This window comes from Trachypithecus francoisi, unplaced genomic scaffold, assembly GCF_009764315.1.
Source record: "Trachypithecus francoisi isolate TF-2019V2 unplaced genomic scaffold, Tfra_2.0 Lachesis_group1, whole genome shotgun sequence".
NCBI classification, from domain to species: Eukaryota; Metazoa; Chordata; class Mammalia; order Primates; family Cercopithecidae; genus Trachypithecus; species Trachypithecus francoisi.
The window spans coordinates 37,734,753-37,753,228 of record NW_022681454.1 but is presented as its reverse complement, the minus strand read 5'-3'; the positions used below and the strand labels follow the sequence as shown (position 1 = coordinate 37,753,228).

At 44.7% G+C, this 18,476-nt stretch overlaps 1 protein-coding gene across 6 annotated transcripts in view; it reads right to left on the bottom strand.

Annotated features, from left to right (window-relative positions):
- Nucleotides 1–18,476, bottom strand: part of TBC1D1 (TBC1 domain family member 1) — a 246,739-nt gene that overhangs the window by 157,700 nt on the left and 70,563 nt on the right. The window contains exon 1 of one of the 6 annotated variants that reach the window (XM_033213958.1): nucleotides 6,420–6,643. The exons of the other annotated variants lie outside the window; for them this stretch is intronic. Coding sequence (XP_033069849.1) covers nucleotides 6,420–6,449 — 30 coding nt within the window. The 5' untranslated portion in view covers nucleotides 6,450–6,643. Of the gene's footprint in view, nucleotides 1–6,419; nucleotides 6,644–18,476 lie in introns of those variants that run through there. 6 annotated transcript variants of the gene reach the window in all.

The following is an 18,476-nucleotide window of genomic DNA, read 5'->3' as shown; positions in this document are numbered from 1 at the left end:
CTTGAGCCTGGGAGGCGGAGGGAGGCAGAGGGAGCCAAGATCGCGCCACTGCACTCCAGCCTGGCCACAGAGTGAGACTCCGTCTGGAAAAAAAAAAAAAAAAAAGAGTTTGGGGAAAGATCAGCTTTGGTACCTAACAGGTCTTCATTGCTCCAGAATAAAATACCAAAGGGGTCTGTATGCCATGCTCATCCTGGTCCCCATTCACCTCTGCTACTCCCACCAGCAGTCTCGTTCCAGCCCCACCAACCTCCTGTGACTGCAGCTCCACCAAGGGGGCTCAAAGCCTTAGCATATGCTACTGCAACTGCCCAGCACACCCTGCCCTTCCCGTTATTCTCTGCCCTGCTTAGTACATTCGTCCAATGAATGAATGATTAATCAGAGGTGCTTCAGGAAAGGAATAAAGGATGAGGAGAGTTTTGACAGAAACATAAGAACAGGGGACAAACATACATAGGCTAAGAATAGTTTAAAGAATTTTCTAAGGAAACAAATTATACTTTAATCAGCTTTTTTTCTCACTGGGCATTGCTCTGGACTGTGTTCTATTTGTGGATTAGGTGGGATTTCTATCCCTGCTTTCCTCCATTCTCTGTCAGTACAACCAACCTACGCCCAAGTTCCTGGCACACTCTAAGCAACTAGAGTTCCCAAAGCACAAAGCACAGCTGCCACCACTACCAGATAAAAAGAGCTCCACAGGAACTCTGCTGAAATCCTGGTCAGGGTTATACCAGCTTTGCTTAGCCGAGGCAGCAAATTTTTCAAATTCAAGAAATGGTTTGACTATGACAAGAAGGAGTTTACCCCCCCCTTATTAAACTCAAGCATCCACTAATAAAATGTAATATGAGTCTACAGAAGAAAAACAATTTTTTAAACAATACATCACATTAACCTAGGACACACATCAAGGATAAACCAACACTGGACTGACTTCAAGCAACACAAGAAAATTGTTGCCTAAATATTTGCTCTAGTCAGATTCACACCTTACATAGGAAGGCTGCTGTGCTGTGTGCTGGTAAACAGAAGGACAACTCCTGCGGCCTACAGGCACCCAAGGTGGGCTGGTCCAGTCTGCAGGAAACCTCAAAGGTAAATAAATAAGACCAGAGTCAGGACAGAACTTTGCATGAAAGCTTTGTTTAGAAGGAAGAGATGATGGAAGGGCAAGTTGTACTTATACTCAGCATATAAACAGCAATTAGTTACTCGGTTATTTGCACCAAACACAGACAAACAAGATAGCAAAGCCACTGGGTCACATCATTTCAAAATATAAAGGACAATGACTATCCACTGGTATTCCTTTTTTATTACTGAGGTCCAAGCTACCAATATCACCTCCTGACTGAACCAAAACCACCTCCTAAGTGGTCCTTCCGCTTCCATCCGAAATATACATCAGCTGACATCACTCCTCCCTTCCATACCTTTAATGGCTTCTGACTACACTTAAAAGCAAATCCAAACCCCATTCTAAGCCTATGGAGTCATAAACAGCCTGGCCCACCTTACCCTTCCTACCTAGAGGCCAGTGCTATGCACCCTGCTGGAGGTATTCCAGCCACACCTCCCTTCTCCCTGTGGCCTGCTTGGAGCATTTTTACTGCCCTCTCACCAGTCATATGGAATGCCACCCCTGCACCACCCCACCCCGGAGCCACTCTTACTTCTCTTCCTAGCACTGACCACCATCCCAAATAATCTTGTTCATCTATTTGCTTACTGCTTTGCTATCTCTCCCATCTAGAATACCATAAAAACAGGAACCTGGTCTGCCTGTCTGTTGCTAAATCCCCAGCTCCTCAAATAGTACCTAATATAGATAGGCTATCTGTAAATATCTGCATTGAACCCATTTGTTAAATGACTTGTTGAATGAATGGTGGCTATAAACCAATGTTTTAAATAATGCCCAAATATGGAAAACCTGATTTTACATAAAATATTAATTAGCAATCAGTTACTTGCTTTACAAAAGGATTCTGTGGGCTGGACACAAGGGCTCACGCCTGTAATCCCAACATTTTGGGAGGCCAAGGTGGGCAGATCACTTGAGATCAGGAGTTCTAGACCAGCCTGGCCAACATGGTGAAACCCCGTCTCTACTAAAAACACAAAAATTAGCTAGGCATGGTGGCATATGCCTGTAGTCCCAGCTACTAGGCGGGCTGAGGTGGGAGGAGCACTTAAACCCAGGAAGCAGAGGTTGCAGTGAGCCGAGATCGTGCCACTGCACACCAGCCTGGGTAACAGAGACTCAGTGTCAAAAAAAAAAAAAAGATTCCTTTTTTAATGCTTTTTTTTTTTTTTTTGAGACGGAGTCTCGCTCTGCTCTCCAGGCTGGAGTGCAGTGGCCGGATCTCAGCTCACTGCAAGCTCCGCCTCCTGGGTTCACGCCATTCTCCTGCCTCAGCCTCCCGAGTAGCTGGGACTACAGGCGCCCGCCACCTCGCCCGGCTAATATTTTTGTTTTTTGTTGTTTTTTTTTTTTTGAGGTGGAGTCTCGCTCTGTGGCCCAGGCTGGAGTGCAGTGGCCGGATCTCAGCTCACTGCAAGCTCCGCCTCCCAGGTTCACGCCATTCTCCTGCCTCAGCCTCCCGAGTAGCTGGGACTACAGGCGCCCGCCACCTCGCCCAGCTAATTTTTTTGTATTTTTTAGTAGAGACGGGGTTTCACCGTGTTAGCCAGGATGGTCTCGATCTCCTGACCTCGTGATCCGCCCGTCTCGGCCTCCCAAAGTGCTGGGATTACAGGCTTGAGCCACCGCGCCCGGCCATATTTTTGTATTTTTTAGTAGAGACGGGGTTTCACCGTGTTAGCCAGGATGGTCTCGATCCCCTGACCTCGTGATCCGCCCGTTTCGGCCTCCCAAAGTGCTGGGATTACAGGCTTGAGCCACCGCGCCCGGCCACATCTTTAAATATTTAATTTATAAATCTTCAGGGTGCACACTTTTTAAAGGATAATCTATTGTGGAGAGCGAATTAACTCCTCCAGGACATAAACACTGCTTATATACAAAAAGTACTAATAAACACTTGTTGAATGAGCACTGGAAAATACACAGTTAAATGCCTTATTAATGCATTACATACACAGTTAAATACTTTATTCATAAAGTAAATACTTAATACACACCACAAACTATAAGAAACTGAACTTGGATTTGAAACACAGCAAACTTGGCTATATTTAGTTCTCATTTTCCATTTTTTCTCATAAACTGACGTATGTATATTTAAAATCTACTAACTTGAAATACCAGCAATAATCTCAGCTACAAACTTTATAAGCAGGTGCAAATCCAAATAAATTCTGAAAGTTACTTGGCAGTTCTGCTGCAGTTAGTTTTGACTAACAGATACATGGAGGCATAGAAACAGTAGATATACTCAAAACTGCCAGGTTATTGGGGACATCTGTGAGTTTACTATGAAAATCACAAAGCTTGAAAAGTTGTTTTATGTATAAACTGTGTAAAAAGTCAAGTGTCCCCAGTGAAAGACTAATCAAGAAATCACACTGCTATAAAGCCCAGCCACATTCTTGACACAATGCACACCTGCCCCAAAGTTCCAGATCACGTCCAATTTTTTTTAAAAGTACACCTCATGTTTTTCTTTCTTCTTTAAGAAATAATCTCTTTAAAATAAAACTCTTCCGTTTTGGCTTTATTCCTACGTCATGAAATTGCCCACTCTACACATTCAATATACACACAATAATAATGCATTGCGCAAGAAAAACACATCCATGCTCAGGTATCCATGCGAATCAACTGACGCCCAGCCCTTCTCCTTCGCTACCAGGTGTTCAGCTGCAGTTGCAAAGGTCAAAATGAAAAAGGAAAAAGAAAGTCAGCTGCATAACTGGATGTGCAGGTGTTTGTGTGAGGCCTGTGCTCATGTGCAGCTGTGTGTTTCTGAAGGGGCATTCTGAAGTCAAATATAACAACTTCAGGATTATTCACATTGTGTGTATTATCTACACCTTTTGTCTTTGTCTTTAGGATGTTACCTAGTTTGTAATGTAAAGTATGTTAATGACTTGCCTCTTCACCGTAAACCACATCAGTTCCATAGAATATCATTCTTAGTCTATAGCTCCAAGAAATGAACTTCCAAAGAGTAATTTCATGTTCTAAAATCTTTCACAGGATAACATGTTATCTATAAAAATCATTCAATTTTAGGATATAATTTGTAATGGCTGCACCACCTAGACGAAATGAAATATTAAAAAATCACATTTTAAAAATGTATGCTAAGAGGTATACAGGAATTTGCTCCAAAAACATTTAATAGTTTTTCACTGTTGTCCTGTAATTGAAATAGTAATTTTTAGGCCGGGTGCGGTGGCTCACACCTGTAATCCCAGCACTTTGGGAGGCCGAGGCCGGTGCATTACTTGAGCCCAAGAGTTCAAGACCTGCCTGGCCAATATGGCAAAACCCCATCTCTACTGAAAATACAAAAATTAGCTGGGCATGGTGGAGCACACCTGTAATTCCAGCTACTGGGGAGGCTGAGACACAAGAATGGCTTGAACCTGGGAGGTGGAGGGTGCAGTGAGCTGAGATCGCACCACTGCACTCCAGCCTAGGTGACAGAGTGAGACTCTGTCTCAAAAATAATAATTTTGAAATAACAAGATTCAGAATCCAAATTAAGCTACCAGCCTACATTTCCTCTATATAAATTTTTCTAATGATTTGACACTCGGAGAAGGCTAACAATTGTCCTAAAAGTCTGGGATGGTTTTTGAAATAAGGCTTTGTCAGGGGCGTTTTCACTGTCTCCTCTGTACCAAAGTAAACAAAAATCCATCTAACTCCCACAATGAATAGCATCTTACTAAATATGTTCTGGAAAAGTAAAACTTAAACAGTACTAGCAGTAAGTTTTTAAAAATTTACATTTACTTCTTATTGGTTTTGCAATAAAATGAGTTGCGATTTGTTTTTTTTTTTTTCTCCCTTTGGCCTTACAGTACAAAAGCATAATGATATAAAAGTAGACTCAAATCCTCAATCTAGGATGAGGAAGTAAAATATAATCAGACAACACACTGAATTACTTTTCAAACTTCAAAAAAGTTTTTAAATTTACTGATACTTATAAAAGCTAATTAGCTATCAGTTCAAACCAGAATGTGTACGTATTACCAATTTTTCTTCGGTACGAAACCGCTTTTTAATGACTCAAAACGTTTTTGAAAGTCATCTCATTTTACCATCAGCTATGTTTCAGGAAGTGATTCTAATGGAATGTTATTTACCTAGTAAGAAAATCTATCTAAAAACTTTTGCCCATCTAAAAACTGGTGTTATCTAGTTTCTGTGTCTCCAATTTTGTCACTTAAATCACAGGCAAAGCCATACCTGCTCACAAACAGGTACTCATAAAAATGTAATTAAATAATACCATAAAAGCATTGCATAACTGGAGATATAACCACCACCTAATTAAATTATTAATTGGTAAAGGCTCCCAGAATGGCTAACGAGTTTGTGAGCTTATTACTCAACCAGCCATACACAGGAAGCACGCCCTGCGAAGGAGCCGGCCAAGGGACTGAGTTCATGGGGTGACAGCAAGATGCCCTAACGACCAGCGAGCCTTTCAAGGCAGGGAGGGTCGCATCCTTTAAAACACATTCAGACACCTGGCACTGCAGGAGTGGATAAAAAGAATGCTATTGATGCTACTACTGTGTTCTCGAGCTGGTGGGAACTCTGGAAATCTACACTAATGCCTTCCTGTTAGCAACAGTGCAACTGGCCTGAATTTGCACCACCCAGTTATCTCGAAAGCGCTGATGTTCTGAAAATAAAACTTTGTGGGAATGGAAAGTTAAAAACTTCTATTTAAAACTCAGACCTCAGAACATGCCCTTTGAAACCAGAGGGTTAAAAACGAAAGACAGACACCCCTTGTGGGCACCAGCTTCAGCCTGTGGGCATCCTCGGCGCCCAGTCCAGGCGGCCCAGCGCAAGCCGACATCTACGAGGGAGACACACGAGGGCGACACCCGCGGAGACACGCGGGGTCGACATCCGCGAGGTCCCCTGCCGGGGAGCACCAAGCGGCACCTACGCGGCGCGGGGAGCAACAGGGGCCGGAGGAGACGCCCGCTGGGTTCGGGCTTCCGCAGGGGTCTCCAAGTCCAACCTCAGTCTCCCCAACTGTGAAATGGGCGCCGTTACCTCGCTAGTCCTCCCCACAGGGATCTGGGAAACTAATGAATGAGAAACGCGCGGCTAACAGCCCGGTCGCGCCCGCCGCTCACCCCCCGCCGCGCCTAGCCCACCCAGCTGCCCGGCCCAGCCCGGCCCGAAGGTTACAAATGTTCCAGCCCCGCGCCTGCCGCTCCGCTCCGGTAACGGGCGCCCGCCGGACGCCGCCTACCTTGGCCACCCAGCTGAACAATGGTGACATCGCGGGCCGGGCGGCGGCTCTTCGCCCGCCGGCTCCCGCTCACTCCCGCCGCCGGCCCGTGGGCCCGAGGGCGGCCGGGGGCGGGCTTGGGGAGCAGCGGGGCCGGGGCATCGCTCTCCCCGGCGGCGGCGGCGGCGGCGGCGGCGGCGGCGGGCTCCACCCAGCTCGTCACTGCCCCGAGAGGTCGCGCCCGCCGGGCGGCCAGGCAGAGAAAGGGAAGTGGGAGGGGAGAGCGCGGGGAGGGGGTGGGCGGGGGGAGGAGGGGACAGGAGGGGAGGGCGCGCGGCCGACCCCGCCCACCCCCGCGCTCCGCTGCAGGCGGGAAGTTGGGACATGCTGGGGTCGCCCCCCTCAGAGATGCCTAGGGCTGCGCAGGAAACCCTGGAGGCTGGGGACGCGCCTTTCCAGGCCTCTGGCGTCCGTTTCGCACAACTTTCAGAAATCTAAGAATTCCTCCCTCTCCGAAGTTCGACAAAAGCCCCAGAGTTGGAGCTAACACAAAGCCCGCCCAACTTTCCAGGGGTGATCCCCACCCCCAGGGCGTTTCTTCCTAAGCGCTTTAGATTGCTGGTAACAAAAGGACCAGTGTTCCCCAGCCCCTAATACCTTTATATAATCAAAGGTGGTTTTCTCGGAGTCAGAAGACTCGGCTATTGAGACCAAAAATGGAGCAGAGGAAAAGAACCATTTAGCTCCTGTCTGTCGGGAGGCTTTTGCAACTTGAGAAATGTTGATTTCACCATAGTTTTCTTCTCTCCCAAGGCAAGATGGTGAGACAAGGTGGTCAGTTTATGGCTACAAAGGTAAAGCTGAGTTTCAATCCCAGCCACTGCTGAGTTCCACGTTGAAAAAAATTAAAAAGTCCAAAGGTCTAATCGCTGATGTGTAATGTATGTGTCAGGTGGAACCACTCACTGAGTTTCTCAGGCCAAATGGCCAACCCAGCCCAAGAATTCTGCTTCTCTTTTCCTTTTCCTAATTGTGCATTATCTTCATGAAGGACCATTGGGACATTTTAATGTTATTCCCTAACCGTCCGGCATCTGAGTTTAGTGAGGGTATTAGCTACCTATTGCTGTATAAAAAATTACCCCAAAACTAAGAAGCTTAAAACCACAAACAACTTCTGTGGGTCAGAAATCCAGGAGCATCTTAGCTGGATGGCTCTGGCTGAAAGTCTCCCCAAAATTTCAGCCAAGCTGTTAACTGAGGCTGCAGTCATCTCAAGACTGGCCTGGAACTGAAGGATCCACTTCCACACTCATTCACATAGGTGTTGCCAGTATTTAGTTCCTCGCAGGCAGCTGCACTCAGGGCCCCCATTTCTTGTTGTTTTTTTCCATAGTGCTAATCAGAAAATGGCAGTTTGTATCCCCCAGCACAAGTGATCCGAGAGAACGCACAAATCCAAAAAGAGGGTTTTTTTAAAATAAATTAAGGTATGACATCCCAACACTTTGCTCTATTACTGTTTGTGAAAACCAAAGACATAAGTCTAGTCCACAGTTAAGGGGAGGAGATAATATAAGGGCATGAATATCAAAAGGAGAGGATCATGGGGGATGATAGGGTTTTCTCTTGTGGTTTTATCTCATGCATAGGAATAGATAAAACCATAAAGGCATAGAGAGGCTGGGCGTGGTGGCTCACGTCTGTAATCCCAGCACTTTGGGAGGACGAGGCAGGTGGATCACCTGAGGTCAGGAGTTCAAGACCAGCCTGGCCAACATGGCAAAACCTCGTCTCTACTAAAAATACCAAAAATTAACCGGGTGTGATGGCACACGCCTGTAATCCCAGCTACTTGGGAGGTTGAGATAGAAGAATCACTTGAGCCTGTGAGGCCTAGGTTGCAGTGAGCTGAGATCATACCACTGCACTCCAGCCTGGGGGACAGAGTGACACTCTGTCTCAAAAAAAGAAAAGAAAAAAAAAAAGCCATGGAGAAAGTCAAGAGAGATATCAGGCCATGCACAGTGGCTCATGCCTGTAATCCCAGCACTTTGGGATGCCAAGGTGGGAGGATCGTTTGAGCTCAGGAGTTCAAGACCAGCCTGGGCAACATGGTGAGCCCCCATGTCTACAAAAAGGAAAAATAAAAATACATTAGCTGGACATAGTGACACATGCCTGTAGTCCTAGCTACTCAGGAGGTTAAGGTGGGAAGATCATTTGAGCCCTGGAGTTCAAGGCTATAGTGAGTTGAGATTCAGCCACTGCACTCCAGCCTGGGTGACAGAGCAAGACCCTGTCTCAGAAAAAAGTAACATCATTCCAACAGAGGCCACCCTTGAAAAGGGCCTTAGAAGCATCCTAGGGAAGTGCTATTCTCTCGTTCTTTTCAGCAGTGATATTCCCTGCTTAATGAAGGTGGAAAAAGGAGTGCATTTGCAGCCATTTAGCCAAATCTTTCCCTGTTACCACATCACTTTCCCAAACACTTAGAAGAGATGGAGGCTGACAGTTCCATTACAGCGAGAATGCTTCTGGACTCTACGACCTTACTATTCAACGTGTGGTCCACAGACCAGTAGCCTCAGCAGCAACTGGCTGTTTGTTAGAAATGCAGAATCTCAGGCCCTGCCCTAATCTAGACCTACTGCATCAAAACCTTCATTTTAGCAAAATTCCAGGTGACTGGTATACTCATTAAAGTTTGAGAAGCAGTAGTAGATGAGATTCATTAACATTGGTCTTAAAACATTAATGATTAAAAGGTACTGACCAATAGGCCCTGGAGAAAGCAGCCAAAATTGTCCTGTGTTCTTGGACTGGTATGAACCAGTTTCACTAGAGAGCGACCTAGAGAGTTATCAGGCACAACATAGTTTTGATGTGAGTGGATGGTCAGCTGAGGACCAGACTAGACAAGCTGAACCCAGGACAAATGTCATCATACTCCATCACTCCAACTCCTACACGAAACTCTCCAAAAATGCCCAGAATTTAGAAGCAACTCTGGGGAAAGGATGGGGAGAACCCTGAATTGACTAAGGAAATCTGAAGTACCTATGACAAAGATAAATTTTCTGCCACAAAAAATAGGGATGCCAAAAAAATGGAAATTGCATTAGGTTTAGGGGAATAAAAACTGCATTTCTTACAAAAAACAGGCCAAATCTTGAATGTAACAGTTGCAGCGGGAACGTATGCAGGCAGGTGAAATAAGGACAGGAAGACTTCATTGTTTAAACCTGGATCCAATTCGCTATATATACCCATCCAGGTTAGAGGCTCCTGCAGTCTGGGTTAGAATTTGTCTAAGGTTTATGTTATCTTTTAGGTACACAGAGGTCTTTCTCTGATCCAAGTTTTCCTTCCTAATCCAGGAGTAGGCAGAATCACTCATCTCATGGGAAAGTAGGAGCCTTTGAATTGGGTAGATTTGATAGTAATGTGTGGTGCTCTAACACCAAATATGTTAAGAAATATACATGACAGCTCTTATTTTAATTCACTACCAGCATGTAGCTTGCCAGTCACACTGCACAAAGATATTCCCTGTTATAATCTGGAATTCCATGAAAGGGAAACTTAACAGAAAAATCTAATCCTATACTCAAATACACAATTTTCTGTAAAATACCACTCTCCCACCCATCTGAAAAATATATCCTTCTCTCAAGGAACTGCGTATGCTACCATGAAAGGATTGTATGTATACCGGGCATCAGTTTTTTTTTTTTTTAAGACAGAATTTCACTTTTCTTGCCCAGGCTGGAGTGCAATGGCATGATCTCGGCTAACAGCAACCTCCGCCTCCTGGGTTCAAGTGATTCTCCTGCCTCAGCCTCCTGAGTAGTTGAGATTACAGGCATGCACCACCACACCTGGCTAATCTTTGTATCTTTAGTAGAGACAGGGCTTCTACATGTTGGTCAGGCTGGTCTCAAACTCCCGACCTCAGGTGATCTGCCTACCTCAGCCTCCCAAAGTGCTGAAATGGCAGGCATAAGCCACCACGCCCAGCCAGGCATCAGTAATTTTTAACATCTCCAAGGTGGTTCTCTCATGCAGTCAGAATTGAGAACCTCTGCAGACAGAATAGTCATTGCTCAAAGACACTGATAGTTTCCAGCCCTGATTGTCTATCAGAGTCACCTGTAACTGTAATGGGAGGGTGGCGGAGCGAGTGGGAAAGTAGAGGGCAGATGATTTGACTGTTTTGGAGCAAAGGTCAAATTCTCAGAGACCTCAAAGGGCAGGCAGGTCATATAAATGTGTGAAGAGGGCAAGGTGTCAGAGGATAAAGAAGGAAGGAACTACGGCATCTTGGAGAATGCATTCTCAATTACTAAAACACTCCAGCTAGCCGAGTCAAATGTGTCAGCCCACTGAACTCAGCCCGAGAGGTCATTATTGGTGTTGACCCGTAATGTTGACTCTGGGTTTACTTAAAGCTTAGAAATCTATTCTAACAAGTGATTCTGATTATCAGCCAGGATCGAGAACCACTCTTACAGTTTTAGATCCTTTACTTTTATTTTATTTTATTTTATTTTTTGAGATGGAGTCTCGCACTTTCGCCCAGGCTGGAGTGCAGTGGCGTCATCTCGCTCTATTCACTGCAAGCTCCACCTCCCGGGTTCATGCCACTCTCCTGCCTCGGCCTCCCGAGTAGCTGGGACTATGGGCGCCCTCCACCACACCCAGCTTTTTTTTTTTTTTTTTTTTTTTTGTATTTTTAGTAGAGATGGGGTTTCATCGTGTTAGTCAGGATGGTCTCAATCTCCCGACCTTGTGATCCGCCCCACTCAGCCTCCCAAGGTGCTGGGATTACAAGGGTGAGCCACGGCGCCCGGCCCCTTTACTTTAAAATATATATATATATAGTTGCTTTGTGGAAAGCAATAGGCTATCCAAATAGGACTGCAAAGATGTAGACATGATAGTACCTGATATGGTTTTGCTGTGTCACCACCCAAATCTCATCTTGAACTGTAGCTCCCATAATTCCCACAAGTTGTGGGAGGGACACGGTGGGAGATAACTGAATCATGGGGGTGATTTCCCTCATCCTGTCTCATGATAGTGAATGAGTCTCATGAGATCTGATGGTTTTATAAGGGGAAACTCCTTTTTTTTTTTTTTTTTTTTTGAGACGGAGTCTTGCTCTGTCGCCCAGGCTGGAGTGCAGTGGCACGATTTCGGCTCACTGCAAGCTCCGCCTCCCAGGTTTACGCCATTCTCCTGCCTCAGCCTCCCGAGTAGCTGGGACTACAAGCGCCCGCCACCTCGGCCGGCTAGTTTTTTATATTTTTTTAGTAGAGACGGGGTTTCACTGGGTTAGCCAGGATGGTCTCGATCTCCTGACCTTGTGATCCGCCTGTCTCGGCCTCCCAAAGTGCTGGGATTACAGGCTTGAGCCACCGCGCCCGGCCTGGGAAACTCCTTTTATTTGGCTCTCAATTCTTCTGTCTGTTGCCGTGTAAGATGTGACTTGCTCCTTCTTGCCTTCCGCCATGATTTTGAGGCCTCCCTAGCCATGTGGAACTGTGAGTCAAACCACTTTCCTTTTTAATTACCCAGTTTCGGGTATGTCTTTATTAGCAGCATAAGAATGGACTAATACAGTATCCCTACAGAAATCCCAAATTGTTGTCTTTCTAAGTAACTTGAAAAGGATGCTTTAACGTCTCACCATCTCAGCACTCCTGAGATATTAATGGAGGATTTGAAAGACAGGGGGGCCAGTCTGGGAACTGGAATAGTTGCTTCCCTACTAAGCCAGACCATATCCCCTCCAAAACAAACCCTGACACTCCTGCCCCAGCTCTTCTGCCAATTTCTTCTGTTTAGGAGGAGCAAGAAGCAAGGGCAGCAAAACCTCCTGTGAGTTTAGGAGGTGATGCCAGGCACGCTGCCCTCCAGTGTGGGGGCCAGTGAGGTAGGGACACATGCAAAAGAATGACCTCACTCTGCCAGCTTGATCCTCCCCACCCTCAGACCTGTTTAAAAGTAGAGCCAACGTAATATCAACTCTACAAGGAAATTCAACTGGGTTTCAAGTGAATCAGAACCACTTGGCAATGGATCAGGAATGTATTCACTTCACAAATATGAATATTCATTACCACCTATTGTGGAAAGTCACAGAATTCCTTGCAGGAAATAGAAAAACTTAGTCAGACCAGAATCCTGCCCTCAAGGGGCAGAGAGGGTAGCAGGGAAGCTCAGGCAGGGAAAAGAGTGACAAAACCCTGAAGTTAGTTTCCCTCAAAGCCCAGGTGAAGCTTTGATGAGTTCCTAGAGAAAGGAAAATAACTTCAGCCTGCAAAGGAAAACCCAGCTTCCTGGCTGGTTTCAGGCCTTTTACAGATGGTGGAGAGGGAATGGGCTTTCCAGGAAGAAGGATCCGCATGGAGAAAGGCGTAGAGGATTAGTGTTCTCTGGAAATCAGGCTTGCATAGAAGATAGGACAGAAATCAGAGCTTCATAGTGGAGAGGGGACGTTAGTGTTAGTTTGATGATACCACGCAGTCATCTCTTACAAACAGACAAGTTTGTTTCCAAAGAAACCAGTATTTGCCAAGGATAATACCAAATCCTGAAAATCTAACACTAAAAATCCCTCTGCATAAATTGAAAACATATATGGCCCTGTAAAAATGTGTCCATGAATGTGCACAGCAGCACAACTCACAAGAGTGGAAACAACCCAGATGCCCCTCAACTGATGAACAGATCAACAAGATGTGGTATATCCGTACAATGGAATATTATTTGACTATAAAAAGTAATGAAGTACTGATACATGCCACAGCATTGATGGACCTTGAAAACACTATGCCAATTGAAATAAGCCACTTACAAAAGACTGCATACCGTATGATTCCATTTACATGAAATATCCAGAATAGGCAAATCCATAGAGACAGAAAATAGACTAGTACTTGCCAGGGGCTGGAGAGAAGAGAAAATAGGGAGAGACTACTAATGGGTGCAGGGTTTCTTTTTGCAGTGATGACAATGTTTTGGAATTAGATGGTGATGATGGTTACACTAATATACTAAATACCAAAATTTGTGGATTTGCTAAATACTAAAATGTTACAGAATGTAAATTATATCTTAATTTTGGTAAATCCCTCTACATGATGATGATTGAAAGACTTTAGGTAAGTTAAGTTGCTGAGCTCTTGTAATAATGGAACCCACACTTAAAAGGGCTAGTTTTGGTGACTCATGCTTGTAATCCCAGCACTTTGGGAGGCTGAGGCAGTGGATCACCTGAGGTCAGGAGTTCAAGGCCAACCTGGTCAATGTGGTGAAACCCCGTCTCCACTAAAAATAGAAAAATTAGCCAGGCATGGTGGTGGTGGATGCCTGTAATCCCAGCTACTCTGGAGGCTGAGGCAGGAAAATCACTTGAACCCAGGAGGTGGAGGTTGCAGTGAGCCGAGATTGTGCCATTGCACTCCAGCCTGGGTGACAAGAGTGAAACTCCATCTCGAAAAAAAAAAGAAGAAAAAAAAACAGATAAAGCACTGGCCTATAGTAGATGCCCGGCAAATTTTGGCTGTAGATGTAGTGGTGGTAGTAATAGTATTAGTAGTAGCAACAATGATTGGTATTGTAATAATAGTGGGAATTATATGTTTTAAATGTAGAAGTAAAACAGAAATGATGGGCTGGAGGCCTCAAGCTCAGAGCTGGGTTTATAGATACACAAAATAAGACAGGACACACAGTTAAGATCAGAGAAGAGATTGTGTGTGAGCCAAAATTCACTCCAGCATGGTGGGCCTGCAGCATATGTCTCGATATTTTCCTCTCCCTTTTTATGAGTTGCGGTGTCTAACAGCAAAACTGTGCTCCATTTGTTACTTTAACTCCATAAGCCAAGCCACAAATCGTCCAAGTGTCTTTGGTAAATTCCTATCATACTAGCTGGGCAGAGACTTGGGACACACAAGCATCACTAGCCTGCCACACTTTCAACAGTTTGGAAATTCGTCCCCAGGCATGGGTCCTGCTCACTCACATGTGGAACTCACACTTGCTCTCCCAGCCCTGTATCTCCAATCCCTCCTTACCTGTCTACATCGCTCACTTTCTCTCGAGGACACACCCACACTCACATCTTAAATCATGCCAGATTCAAGATGAATCTTCAGGTGGCAAGACGGAGTATTTGAAGATCATCATCAGAGCAAACGGTGCTCAATAAATTGGTTCATGAAGGAAAGAAAGTGTAGAGAAGTAGAAGGACAAATTAGGTGAGGACTTATTGAGGAGTACCTTATAAATTGAGGTGGGTACCTCAAGAACATTCTACGTTGATGTATCCATGTAGACATTTAAACAAAAAATTAAAATAATCTTATGTTTTGATTTTGTGCGTTACATCATAGTTTCCTGTTAGCCAGAATAACAGCAAGCAGACTTCATGAGAACAGTTTTAGTGACCCCAGCCACCTTCATTAAATGTATCCAAAAGCCTTGCAAAATTCATTAAATGTATCCAAAAACCTGCAGCTGGCTGCAGTCGCACCAGAAATACTAAGAAGACTGCAAGGTAAAAGGGAACCCCCAAACTTGCAACCCCAGAGGAGACAAGATAGTAACAAAGTCCCTTGAGAATAAAGTTCACACAAGTTGGGGATGCCTTTCTTTCTCCTTGTACGTAACACTCTTGCTGAAACAGAAATTTACTTATGACATAGGCCTATCTCTTCATTAACAATCAATTCATTAAAATGCTGTGATATTTCAAAAACAGCTAAATTATTATGTTTTGCTATTTAAACATCTGCTCTCAGTATGTTGTTCAATACGTACAGCAATCATGTTTACTTTTTAGCTTGTAAGACATTCCAAAAATAGAATCAGTGTTTTTCTATTTTTAGTTCAGTCTAAAAAGTTTAAGCAAATAATCTTCTTTTCAAAACACTGTACACTCCTTTCAAATTCATGGAAAAACCCAGCAGTCATGAGCTCATAAAAGAAAACACTGTAAACATTTAGAGTCCAAAGATTTTGACACCCACACCCTGTCCTGTAACTCAACATAGACTCTCAGCTTTAAACTCAGACATTTTGCTATAATTTATAGTGGAAACATTAGAAGCATCACTCGACAGAGCACTAATTTTATCAAGAAATAACTTTTTTTTTTCTAAACTGAAAGTTCCATTTCTCCTTCAAAAATAAGACTGAAAAGAATCAACTCCTATTTCCTAATCAAATCTATTCGTTAATAAAAATCTGATCCAAACTTCCTCTTTCCACTTCTTCTATAGTAAATCAGAATTTTCTGTTTTTTTATAAGGTGGTTTAGTTTGCCTTTGTTTAGGATAATTACCCACTTCTAAAATAATTTCTCTTTTTTATCTTTTTTTTTTTTTTTTCCTGAGACAGAGCCTTGCTCTGTCATCCAGGCTGGAGTGCAATGGTGTGATCTCAGCTCACTGCAACCTCTGCCTCCCAGGTTCAAGCTGTTCTCCTGCCTCAGCCTCCCAGGTAACTGGGATTACAGTCACATGCCACCACATACAGCTAATTTTTGTATTTTTAGTAGAGATGGGGTTTCACCTATATTGCTCAGGCTGGTCTTGCACTCCTGACCTCAGGTGATCCACCCGCCTCGATCTCCCAAAGTGCAGAGATTACAGATGTGAGCCACTGTGCCTGGCCCTCTTTTTTTTTTTTTTTTTTTTTCTTTTTTTTTTTGAGATGGAATCTCATTCTGTCTCCCAGGCTGGAGTGCACTGGCACGATCTCGGCTCACTGCAAGCTCCGCCTCCCTGGTTCATGCCATTCTCCTGCCTCAGCCTCCCGAGTAGCTGGGACGACAGGCGCCCACCACCTCGCCCGGCTAGTTTTTTGTATTTTTTAGTAGAGACGGGGTTTCACCATGTTAGCCAGGATGGTCTCGATCTCCTGACCTCGTGATCCACCTGCCTCGGCCCTCTTTTTTATCTTAATAAGATTCCTTTAAAATTGCCAAGTTTTAAACACAAATGAAGCTCTTTGTGATTGTCCTCACTCTTTTCAAAGCCTAAATTTATGTGCTTCAGCACTGAATTTTGGATCAGAATTGCACGGCAAGCACCTGGAAATAAATGGTGCCACAAACCTCTGCAGAAATGCACGAAACAATTTGAATTTGTCTCCTTTGTTGTAGCTTAAGATTCCTACAAAAAGTCCACCAAGCCACATGTACTTGCATCTCAACAAGAAGAGTGTGCCTGGTAAAACTCAGTATAATTTTCAGGTGCACTGAGCAAGCTCATTTTCCAGAATATAAGACCCAAGTGCCATGTTCCTAGGCAAATGCCCCTCTGAAAACCTTTAAGATAAAAGGTGTCTCCAGGGTGGGGAACATAACACACTGGGGTGGTGGAGGGCTGGGGGAGGGATAGCATTAGGAGAAATACCTAATGTAAATGATGAGTTGATGGGTGCAGCAAACCAACATGGCACATGTATACCTATGTATCAAACCTGCACGTTGTGTACATGTACCCTAGAACTTAAAGTATAATAATAATAAGAAAAAGATAAAAGATGTCTCTATACTTAGCAAAGGAACTCATAGATTATAAAATAAGCCACCATCTCCATCTTAGTCTCTGTGCACAGCTAGAGAAGGTACATAATTGAAAATGTCTGCTGATCTTGATAGGAGATGTAAGGGCTGAGAAAATGTAAGAGGGAAATAGCTTAGCTTCTCTTTTCCATTTGTGTCCGGATCCCACTCAGTTTTTTTTTTTTTTTTTTTTTTTTTTTTGAGATGGAGTCTCGCTCTGCCGCCCAGGCTGGAGTGCAGTGGCCGGATCTCGGCTCACTGCAAGCTCCGCCTCCCGGGTTCACGCCATTCTCCTGCCTCAGCCTCCCGAGTAGCTGGGACTACAGGCGCCCGCCACGTCGCCCGGCTAGTTTTTTGTATTTTTAGTAGAGACGGGGTTTCACCATGTTAGCCAGGATGGTCTTGATCTCCTGACCTCGTGATCCGCCCGTCTCGGCCTCCCAAAGTGCTGGGATTACAGGCTTGAGCCACCGCGCCCGGCCCCACTCAGTTTTTTAAACGCTTCTAAGTAGTGACATCTGAGTCATTGCTCTTCTCACCTGGAATTTTTCAAACACAACCGAAGTTTTGCTCTGGGTGAGGTGAAGATAAATTCAGCTTTCAGATGAGGGTCAGGAGTCATCTATAGTGGGTCAATCAATTTGTACATGGACTTGTGGAGTCTTTCTCTGTATGAGGCAGCCCAGGCTGTCCAGGTGCTTGCTGCTAGCTTCTACCTGCTGGCAACCAGCTATGTGACATCAGACAGTTCATGTCACATTCTCTGAACCTGTTTCTACCTTGTAAATTGTGGGTATTAGGCCCACGGTCTCCAAGGTCCCTTCCAAGCTTCCCTCAGGTATGTTGTGAAATATACACTAAATTAAATGCCCATGGCCGGGGGTGGTGGCTCACAACTGTAATCCCAGCACTTTCAGAGGGTGAAGGAGGTGAATCACCTGAGATCAGGAGTTCAAGACCAATCTGGCCAACATGGTGAAACCCCATCTCTACTAAAAATACAAAAATTAGATGGGCGTGGTGGCACCTGTAATCTTAGCTACTTGGGAGGCTGAGGCAGGAAAATCACTTGAATCCGGGAGGTGGAGGTTGTAGTGAGCCGAAATCATGCCACCGCACTCCAGCCTGGGTGACAGAATGAGACGCCATCTCAGGTAAATAAATAAAATACATAAATAAATAACAGGTTTGTGCCTGGCAGCCTTAGCTCAGGGTCAAGATAGAACTAAACATATCTGTTCACCAATCTCGAGGTCCTGATATCACAAGGGCCCGATGCTCCTGGAACTTTTCCAGATATCTCGAGTTCTTGTTCTCAGGGACAAGATGAGCATAAAGAATGCCAACTCAGTGCAGGGATCACCTCCCTCCACTTCAAGGTACCCCTGCTCCAAGATCAAGGGTCAGGAAGGACGAAAACAATATCCACTGAGTACTTACTGTATGCCAGATGTTTTCATATATTATCTATCTCACCACCCTAGATGGTAAGAGTA